This window comes from Musca vetustissima, unplaced genomic scaffold (genome assembly GCF_032173495.1).
Source record: "Musca vetustissima isolate MV318-11 ecotype Yass unplaced genomic scaffold, APGP_CSIRO_Mvet_v1 utg20545, whole genome shotgun sequence".
NCBI lineage: Eukaryota > Metazoa > Arthropoda > Insecta > Diptera > Muscidae > Musca > Musca vetustissima.
In genome coordinates, this window is record NW_026879477.1 from 1 (window position 1) to 11,793 (window position 11,793).

The 11,793-nt window shown below is 36.3% G+C and overlaps 1 protein-coding gene across 1 annotated transcript; it reads left to right on the forward strand.

The window, feature by feature from the left end:
- Positions 1-218: 218 nt before the first annotated feature.
- Positions 219-8,782, forward strand: LOC133324397 (ATP-dependent RNA helicase bel-like). Its single transcript, XM_061533241.1, has 3 exons — positions 219-442; positions 6,327-6,663; positions 6,861-8,782. The coding sequence occupies exons 1-3, from the start codon at positions 398-400 to the stop codon at positions 8,780-8,782; spliced, it is 2,304 nt and encodes a 767-aa protein (XP_061389225.1). The 5' UTR covers positions 219-397.
- Positions 8,783-11,793: the final 3,011 nt, after the last annotated feature.

Genomic DNA, 11,793 nt, shown 5'->3' on the forward strand with positions numbered 1-11,793 from the left:
TCTGCGCTTGAAATATATTCAGAAAAATAAAACAAGAAAAACATTGACAATTTATTGTAAAACAAAAAACTTTAAAGTGTAACAAAATTTTTGATAATTTTGTCACACCACCCAGCAGCTACCGAGCAAAAAAATAATAGAAAAATTAAAACGATTTAGTTTTTTCTATACGACGAGTGTGTGTGTATATGTGACTATTACTTTTTTTGGGTGATTGATACATAACTTTTTTCCCTCATGCTAACTATAGAGCGCTAAATCTACAAAAAAAATCAAATAAAAACTATAAAATTTTCGATATTGAAAACGGACTAAAACAAAAAACAACAACAAAAATCGTCGAAATTTTCCTAAACGGAAAAGAGCCGAAAATATAAGAAACTGATTGGAAAGTAATATGAGTAATGCTATTAACCAAAATGGCACAGGTCTAGAGCAGCAAGTGAGTAATATTTTGTATTTCACATGATAGATAATTATAAATTTATTTCTAAGCTTTGTTCCATGCCTTCTTTGCAAATTGCCTGGCCTGGCTTGGTGTGTATTCATCATTGTAGAAATTCTTTGTCGATAAGAAGCAGAAAAAACTGAGTAGATTTCTTTGAAATTGTGAAACAAAAGAATTATTGATTTCATTCATTTCATTTCTCTTTTTTACACATGCACATGCAGAGACAAGCAGGCAATGCGGTTGTCGTCAATGTGTTTAATTTTCAAAACAAGAAAAAGTAGAGAAAACTGTAACAAATTTAATTACATTTGTGTAGTTTCACATATTATTTTTAGTTTCTATTTTTCTTTTATATACATTTTTTGCATGTTCTTTCGTTTTTTTCGTTTCATCTTGGGTATTAGAGGTTATGTATTTGGCTTGTGCTGTGTGCTGCTGACACCACATAGAGCAAACGAACGGCATACAGTGTGTGAGTGAGAGAGAGCGAAATTATTTTATTTGCCGTTGGTAACCACGTTATTGTTGTAATATAATTTCATCGGAAAGAGAGGAGTGGTATACTAAACGTTTGCGCTTGGCCTGTCTTGCCTCTCTCTGTTTGTCCTAATGTGTGACTCTCAATGTATGAGAGAGAGAGAGAGAGCGAAATTATTTTATTTGCATTTGGATCTTCAGTTCGAGTGTATTTTCTGTCATCATCGTGTTGTTGTTGCTGTTTTATATATGGATTACTGAAAAATTTAAAGGTTATGCTTAGCGTGGTTTTATATTTGTCGGGATCGGTATCGGTGCTGAGAGTTTCTCTCTCTCTCAGTGGTAAATTGTGAATTGTGTTGGAAAACATTACCACAGGTAGGAACAAAAAAGTACGAAAAGGTACCTGAAATTCTACTTCAAATGATAATAAATCATAATTATCGATAAATATTAGGCAATATTTATACCAGTTATTTGCATAAATAATATATGTTATAATTTAAGCGTAAATGTATTCAAGAATAATAAAAAAATCTAATTTTTGTTTTGGTACGTTTATGTCAATTCGTACCTTTTGTGAACAAAAAGTACGCTTGTTACAAAATTAAAAATAGCGCAACTCTAATTACTCGCTCAAGAGAGAGAAACTCTCAACACCGATCCCGATCCCGACAAATATAAAACCACGCTTACTGAACCACATTGTGTTGTTCATTTGTTGTTGTTGGTTTAACAATTACAGTTTTTTTGTTTTGTGTTCTAGGTAGGTAGGTGGTGTTATTGTTGGAGTGCATTTTTTTTTTTTACTTGTGGTGGGTACACATGTGTTAATGTGTATGTATATAGGGGAAGTTTGTTGACAAATGTATTTATTATTGTCTGGGTAAATACACAACGGCGAACAAAATACATTATTCATTGTATGAAAGATTATTTTCATTATCTGAATAACGTGTGTTTATTTGTGTTTTAACATTTATTCCTCATCACATGGGGAAGGAAAGAAGTCAAGAAAAAACGTAATTTGAGTTTTTAGCAAATTTACTACTCTTCTCCTATCGGAAATCAACAAAATTCGTTTCATTTTCCTTTGCACTTGTCGTCTTCTCGATGACATTGATTTCAATGTGTTTTGTGTAATGAAAGCAAAACTGAGAAAAAATTCATTGAAATTGCAGCGGTTTTTTCCGAGGTCATCCACATTAGAACACTTTGTGTGCGTGTGTGTGAATGTACAGTCAAGCATGATTATACAGAATAGAGGCGATTAATAAATTAATTGACAGTAAAGGCGATTAGTGAGAAGAATGAGAGTAAGAATTTGTCATTTTCAGAGAACAAACGGGGTATTGCTGCAAGTATGACAGCAGCGTTAATGCTATGTTTACACAGAGGGTTCTTTTTAATGAAATTTTTTATTTAAACTGCGAATAATTGTACATATTACGGGATGATAGCCCAAATTTATTAGAACTTTTAAGAGATGATCATATTTGTATTGGGCAATGTATGGGCCACTTGTATTTGTAGGGTTTTAAGGTCCATATATTAGGTTGGGGAAAAAGAAATCCATTATTTATTTTTTTGGCGGATGGTTATACTGATAGATTTCTCGTAAAGTATCGATCGAACAATTTCACAGTAAAAAATTATTTGCTTTTTTTGTTTGGTGCTTTCAGTTGTGAGTTGTAGGGTGTTAAAAATGGAAGTCAACAAAGAGAAAATTCGGTACTTTTTATAATTTTTCAAAGCGACAATGCAAGCCAAACGACTAAAATTGTGAATGGTGTTGTGGCAGACAATGAAGCTGATTTTTTTGGCAACGGCGTAGATTCCGTTCAGGAAATGTTGATGTTAAAGATGCACCTCGCACAGGTAGGCCGGCTGTTGAAAATGTTGATAAAATCGGAGAAATGATCGAAGTTGAGCCCAGGAGCTAAAAATCAACCATAACTGTTGTAAACCATTTACACAAAAATTTGATTTATTTTTCCCCAAACTAATATATATTAATCCAAAACTGCTACAGTTACATTTGTTAGCACTACAGGCCGTGGAGATCGAGTCGAGATCCTCAACCTCGCCAAGGTTGACCTTGTGGAGTGTCAAGGCAGCCACACCAACAGCAGCTAAGCCTGTCCCAGACCTTTTGAGATGGATATAAGAAAGGGGCGCCATTCTCGCCTCGTCGGCTCAGGGATCATGGCACTCGGTCATTTCCTCCGAGACTCTCTCCCTGAGCCCGCTGATTGTCCGCGACTGTTTATTAGTTATTCACAGGTACCCAACGAATTGTGTTCGGCTTCCCACTATCCGCAACCTGTGGACGCGTCCGTTAGCATTCAGCTCTGCTCCCCGTAGGCGGACCTCTATATAATGGACCCATTTTAACTTCCGAACTTCTTCCTTAAGGTGTTTTCCTTTTAATCTTTTTTGTCTTATATAAAATTCTGCATTTTGATAATATATTTTCTTTGATATGACCCTTTTGCCACAAGAAAAGGAATGTTGCAGAAAGCAAGATGAAAACATATAAATGACATTTCAAGATTAGTTAGTAGTTCTTCGTCTTCTTTTGGCGTTGCATTCTGCATACAACATTTATGTATTGGATGGCGTTGATGAAGAAGGGCATGTTTTTATGTTTTATAATTCTAATAAAAGAATGTGGTTTCCTAAAGCAACAACAACACCAGCATTGCATTGCTTGTTTGCTCGCGCTCATTAGTTTATATTTTATGTATGCCCATGGCAACTTGTCTTCTGACCCTACATGATTTTCTTTTGCCACCGATATAAATTGTTGGTTCCATTTCATTTACACATGTCACCCCACCGCAAGCCAATTATTAATGTTTATATAATATGCAAGAGATTTGCATATGTGTTGAAGAAATTTTCAATGGTGGAATTACAGGTGACTTTTTTTTGCATTTTATGTTAATTTAGGTCCATTTTAAATAAGTAGGCTGCTATGATTTTATGTTAAGCTAGTTCCATCTGAAAAAAATAATAGTATTAATATTCATTATATATAGGATATTTGTATACTTGTGCATTCCAAATTGAAATGCTGCTATGCCACATTATTCAACAAGTGATATTTAGCTTATCGAATGGAAATGGACAATTTTATAGTAAATTAGTTTATATAGGATTATATTATGGCCACCTAATGGTAATGAGTTTATATAGGATTACATCATTATGGTCACCAAGTTCAGCATTCTGAAAAATAATATTATTAGATGTTATCAAAAAAATAATACCGCATATGGCTACTATACCTTTTTCTGCCCAAAACTAAAACTGGCAACCAGGCGGCCTATTCATTGTTCATAGGAATATGAATCTGGTTAATTCCACATTAGCTAAAATATAAATCCCTGAAATTAAAGCTGACATAATTATTTGATCCAGTATGTGGAATAATTTTCTTTTGTATGTTTTTATACATTACGATTTTGCCCTTTTTAAATTGCATTATTTTCTTTACTCATTGTTTGAGGTTAGGTAATGTCATAATCAATCAATCTCCTTAAACAATCTGAAAAATAAATATTATTAGGTGTTATCTACAAATTATATCCACAATATATCTCGCATTACTATTATTTCCGGTAGAGATCAATGATTAACGAGTTTTGTGAATTACAATTCAAAATTCAATCTAGCTACATCATCATGCCCAAACTTGTTCAATTCAGCCAGCCAGACAACCCACTCATCATAACAAATGCTCTTCAAATATAAATTTCAGATTAGAAATTTGAAAAAAAAGTATTAATACTACTAGCCTATTTGTTGTTCATTTCAACAATATAATTCCGTTGTTGTTGCTGCTGCTGTATACATTTGTACATTCGACTCTGATAAGTTTCACATTTCCGTACATTCAAAACACACAAAAATCATCATCTGCTCTCTGTGTGTAGGCCAATCAAACAAACGCCAACAATTTTCGCTTGGCAACACAATAAAAAACCGAATAAAAAATGCTGATGATCTTCCTCTATACCACGACATAATGAATGTGGTGCGCGGAATTTTACACGATAATATATGAACTCTCTAGTTAGCTAGCTGGCTGCCAGTGTTGCTGTTGTTGGTGATGATGACGACATGCTTTTTTTGTTTTTTGATGGTGATACACAAATAAACTTGTGAATTTTATGAGCTTATAATAAAATAGGTGGAGAAACGATGACATGCCGGGCATTTTTATATTTTGCATGTTGGCTTATTTAACTGACGACGCCGCCGCCAACATAACACAATGCATGGCCTTAGAGATTGTAACATGATTGTTGACATTCATATTCTCTTGCTCTCACACTCACTCAGTCTCTACTCTATAAAAGAAATATATTTTATCATTTGTTGTTTTCAGGCGAATCTACTGTTTACTAATTACGGCGGCTTTCTCTCTCTCTACTCTTAATGACATTTGACAATTTCTTGTTTTCTTAACCAAATTACAGACAGGAAATGTGTGTTTCATTGATTATTGCGTCTGCTGCCCTAATTTTATAATCAATTTATGCTTAACAATGCACACACAGATAAGTACTCATAATAAAAACAATACTTTTTTTTATTTCAATCAATAAATAAAAAAGCATTTACTTTTTTCACATTGCCAAAGGCAGCAGTTTTACTGTCATTGGCGTTTAACGGCGGCAAAAGGCAAACAAAATTGTCAGTAATGACAAACAGCTCCATCGTTTATGTCAATTGGCTAATTTCCTCTCTCAACTCCTCAGAGAACATGAAAACAGCAAACATATTGGCGGGAAATGTCAATGGTATTATTGATTAACAACGCCAGCCAGCATTGCTGCTTCTAATTTATAAGGTATATTTTTTGTTGGAAAAAAACCAACAACTTGAGTCATAGAAAAACAAAAGCAATTTACTTTTCTTTGTTCCGATTTGCTTTTGCTTTTTAATGTGTTTTTTGCCCCCCAATTGGATGTAAATATGATAACGCAAAATTCACAGAAGTGTTACAAAAGTAGAGGGAAAATAGGTAATAATGGCCGCCAATGGGTATTTGTTGGGTAGAAATATAAATTTGTGTCGTTTTAGCTTTAAAAACTTTCTCTTTTTTGGCAATTTCTAATTTTTGTAAAAATAGAACAACAACAAAAACAATGATTATGTGTATTAAGTGACATGGACACACATCGAACACAAATGATCATGCCAAATAATTATTATTATTATTTTTTTTCAAGTCCACTTAATTTTTCTTTTGCTAATTTATCCACTATAATAAAACAACAAAAAGGCAAACATTATTTGTATTAAGTAGCGTTATGGGACACACATCAATTTAAATTGATCCCTTTTATTTCTCCTCTACACATCACTAATTTTTTTCTTTTTCTTACAGGTTGCTGGTCTGGACTTGAATGGCGGCAGAGCTAATAATAGCAGCCCCATAACAACTAAAAGTTCTCTTTCTTTAAGCCAAGCCGACGTTTATGTGCCACCACAATTAAGGGGTGACACTAATTTTGCACCAAAAACTTCAAATTCAAGTGATTCCCGTTACGAATCGCGTGGCGGTGGTAATCGTGGTGGTGATCGTGATTCACAACGTGGTGGTGAATTCCGTAAAGGAGGCGGTGGTCGCAATTTTAATTCACGTGGTGGTGATCGTCAAAGTGGTGATTTTAGTAACTTTAGCGGTCGTGGCGGTGGTAGAAGATACGACGATAATTATAACGGTAAGTAGTAACATACAACAAAAAAGCCTTAAAATTTTCAATCTTAATATTGAAATTTTTATCATATGTTTTACCCAACAACCTTGCAGTTATATAATAGGGCTAACTAAATTGAATGGGTCAAGGATTATTTTGAATTTTCTAATTTCAAGGTGCACATCATAACCACATTTTTTTCCTTTTACAAACTATTTCAGGTGATACTGATTCAAGACGCGGTGGTGACGACTGGAATCGCGGCGGAGGCAGATCTCAAAATAATCGCAACTTTGAACGTCGTGAAGACGGTGGTGGCGGCAGGAACTATCGCGGAGGCGACGGCGGTCGTGACCGACGTGATGACCCGCCACGCAACAATCGTTGGCAAGAACCTGAACGCCGTCCTGATGATGGCAACAAGGACACAGATTCCGTCTCTGGCGATGCCAGCGCCGGTGGTGGCAGCAACAACAGAGGTGGCGGCGAACGCCGATATGGCGGTCGCTGGAATGAAGAACGCCGCGGCGATATTGATTATACCAAGTTGGGTCCGCGCGATGAACGCCTTGAAGCCGAGCTTTTCGGCACCGGTAATACCGGCATCAATTTTGACAAATACGAGGATATACCCGTGGAAGCGACGGGCAAAAATGTCCCAGCCAACATCACATCCTTCGATGATGTGCAGCTGACAGAGATTATTCGCCATAATGTACAAATGGCTAGATATGACAAACCGACACCGGTACAAAAATACGCGATCCCAATTATTATAAGTGGACGCGATTTGATGGCTTGCGCCCAAACCGGTTCAGGCAAAACGGCTGCCTTCTTATTGCCGATATTGAATCAGATGTATGAGCATGGTATTCCGCCACCACCCCAGAACACTCGTGGCTACACTCGTCGCAAGCAGTATCCATTGGGTTTGGTGCTGGCACCAACTCGTGAATTGGCCACACAAATTTTCGAAGAGGCCAAAAAGTTTGCCTATCGCTCGCGTATGCGTCCCGCAGTGTTGTATGGCGGCAATAATACTTCTGAACAAATGCGCGAATTGGATCGCGGCTGCCACTTGATTGTGGCCACACCCGGCCGTTTGGAGGACATGATCACCAGAGGCAAGGTATGTTTGGATAACATTCGTTTCTTGGTCTTGGACGAGGCCGATCGTATGTTGGACATGGGTTTCGAGCCTCAAATCAGACGTATTGTTGAAGATTCGAATATGCCCGGCAGGGGACAACGCCAAACGCTTATGTTCTCCGCCACGTTCCCCAAACAAATTCAAGAACTAGCATCTGATTTCTTAAGTAATTACATTTTCTTGGCTGTGGGCCGTGTCGGTTCCACCTCCGAGAATATTACCCAAACCATTTTGTGGGTACATGAGCAGGACAAACGTTCGTATCTGCTCGATCTATTGGAAACCATTAGGGCAGGCGCTGAATATTCGAAAGATTCGTTGACGTTGATTTTCGTTGAGACGAAAAAGGGAGCCGATGCTTTGGAGGAGTTCTTGTATCAATGTAATCACCCAGTCACCAGCATCCATGGTGATCGTACCCAGAAGGAGCGTGAGGAAGCCCTGCGTTGTTTCCGTTCTGGTGATTGTCCCATATTGGTGGCCACTGCCGTGGCTGCTCGTGGCTTAGACATTCCCCATGTAAAGCATGTCATTAACTTCGATTTGCCCTCCGATGTAGAGGAATATGTACATCGTATTGGTCGTACCGGACGTATGGGTAACCTGGGTGTAGCCACCTCATTCTTTAACGAAAAGAATCGTAACATTTGTGCCGACTTGGTGGAGTTGTTGATTGAAACGAAACAAGAGTTGCCCAGCTTCTTGGAAGATATGATGGCTTCGGAACGTTCACATGGTGGCAACAAGCGTCGTGGAGGTGGTGGTGGTCGTTATGGCGGTGGTTTTGGATCCCGCGATTACCGTCAACAGTCTGGTGGTGGCGGCGGCGGTCGCAGCAGCAACAATCGTTCATCCGGCAATCAAGGCGGTGGTGGTGGAGGCGGCGGCGGCTCCTACCGTAGCAATGGCAATTCCTACTATAACAGCTACGGCAATGATGGTGGCAATTATGGAGGAAATTCTTCATCTGGTCCCGATTGGTGGGGCAATTAAATGATGTGTGCGCCCACAAAAACCACAACCACACAGAGGAGAAAAGAGGAGAGAGATGATAATAGAATTTAAAGAAAACAAAAAAATATGAAAAACAAAAACAAACACATTGAATATATTATATATAGAAAATAAATAAAATAATACATAGTTGATCCAATAAATATAAACAAAACAAAAAAAATATCAGAATACAAACGAAAAGAAAATACAAAAAACGGAAAAATCCCAAAAATCAACAATATGAAACAAAAACAAAATTCTTTTTTTTTTTTTTTTTTGAAATGCATAACATATATTACAAGAATATATATATAAAAATATAAATATGAAAAAATATTTTATTTATAAAAACAACACAAAAATTCAACTTTTCTTTTTTTTCTTCACTATTACAATTATTTACAAATTAGTTGTTTCCTAACAAAATAGAAAAGAATTCAACACAACAAGAAAATGAATATAAATGCTGCAATTTTTTTAAATCTATTACTAAAAACAACTTTAAAATACCTATATAATTTCTTATTCTTAAAAACAAATCCACCACAATCCCAACAACAACAAAATATTCAAAAACAAATGCAAATGAAATTTATGCTCTTTTATAGCAATATGATTATTTTCAAAAACCATATTTTGTTTAATTTTACTTGCAAAAAAAATTCTCACAAAAAGCAAATTTTTGTCTTAAAACAACAACAAATTTAGAATCACATAAAAAATAATTTCAAATAATCTTTAATAACAAAAACAAAATTAAATATAAATGTTTTAACTTGAAATTTAAAAAAAAGAAGAGATAAACAAAACAAATAAGAAAAACCACAATTGCTAACTAAATTCAAAACAAAAACAATAAAACTAGATAAAAAAACCGTAAAAAACCCTAAAAACTAAAATTGTGTGTGTGTGTTTTGTTCATTTTGTTATTGATGGATGGAACTGTGTAAAATTTAGAATAGATGTAGGTGGGAAAAATTGATTGGAGCGGCTTGATGAAGTACTGTTGTAGAGCTTACACACAAAATATGTGATCATAGGATAATAGAAAGGACATTGAAAACCTCCTCACTGGAAATTTCAATCTATGTTTTATAATTATTCCAAAGATTGTTATTGGGGAGGGACAAATTTGGATGAGGTGTTAGATATGTTAGTTATTTTGGAAATTGTAGAGAGTCAACCACTTCTATAGGTCGAAATAATCTGTGGGGAGCGCAAGTAGATCCATGTGATGTGCGGACTCTTATCTGCATATTTTCAATTCTAGCTTTGATAGCGTAATTTAGAATGGTGGATAAACATGATGGAAGCTACTATAGGGTACTCGTGGGAGGAGTCGTCATCCGACATTGTGACCACTAATTTTTGATAGGGTTAAGTAAGCAATTTGGCTCATTGACAGCTTCCTTGTCTGCCCGAGTAGGTTGGGGCACAAGGCTTGGATGTGCCCCCTCGGGCTCTTGAACGACGTAGGAAATCACTGAAATAATTAAAATTTGTAACCCTTGTTGGTGGAGTCGAGAGTGACTTCTTCATCTTAGATTAGAGCGAAATGGCGGATTTATCAGAATGTCTCCTCTTATTCTTTGTGGGGACATACTCATTCACCATACAAAATTGTGTGTATAACAGATTATAGTGTAATCCTTCCGTACAATGTTGTATCTATTGCGTTAAATTTGGCTATTATACCTTCTTTATTGGTTAAATTTTGCCGTGCCTTGTACGCGAGATGCAAAATTTCAAACTCTTCAGCATCGTAGGGCCTTCGATTTCACTCATAGCTCAAATACATCAAATATGTTTCGATTATATTATATTTTTTGTGATTTTTAAATTTATAAATTAATTATGTTCTATTTTTGTAATTTTTTTAAATAAAAATACACCATCTTAATGTGGATTCGCTTAAACAACATTTTCGCGCCATTTACATACTGCCAAAGCGAGTAAATGTCATAACGGTCTATAAATACGTTGCCAGACTCCCAACGGCGTCACTTTATTTTGAACTATTTCCCCCTCTCAGCCAAAGGGAATAAATGTCATAACGGCCAATAAATACGTTGCCAGAATCCCACTTTTAACTTTTCAACGGCGTCACTTTATTTTAAGCTCTTTCCCCACTCAACCAAAGAGAGAATGTCATAACGGCAAAGAAATACATTGCCAGACTCCCAACCGCGTCACTTTATTTTGAGCTATTTCCCCCTCTCAGTCAAAGAGTGTAAATGTCATAACGACACAGAACTACGTTGCCAGACTCCAACTTTACACTTTTCAACGGCGTCACTTTATTTTGTAATTGTCAAAGTAGTATTGTGGTGGTGGCGCTGTTAACACTCGACAATCGGGAGGCGGGCCAATAACTTAAAATACAAAAAAAAAAAAAAAAAAAGTAGTATTGCCCTTAGCGGCGTAACAGTATATTACCAAGGACACTGAACTCCAGCATCCATGCAAACAGCTGATCAAATATGCTTTGACGTCATTCGTAAACACGAAATTTGTTCTCGTCTCGTTTGCTTTCAACTTCATTCGCCAGATTGGTCCTCGGCTCGTTTTCTTTCACCTCGTTTATAGGGTTGTAACTAGCAAGCTCTGAATGTGAGCTACCCTTGCTACTCTTGTTGTTCCCTTTAAACCTCATTCGTAAACAATGCAACTCCTTTTTAGTCTCCATCCCACCTCATTCGTAACTTTCCGTCTTCTTTTTTGACTTCTTCTTTACCGGGCATTTTGACTTTCCCATCCCATTCGTAACAGGTGGAACGTTTCGTTTTTCATTTCTGCAGTCGGAGGAAGGTGACGTGTTTTGTTGTCGTGTTAAAAGTTAAATTTATTGCGTGAAAAATTGTTTTGCATTTTCATTTCTTTTCCGGAAAAGAAAAAATACTTATTTTGCAAACTTCCACGTAAATAACACCAAACACACATCGGTCCAAGGGGTCCAAGGAATCTATCAATTTTTGGAAACTTCGAGAAGTTCTTTTCTGCCCGGGACA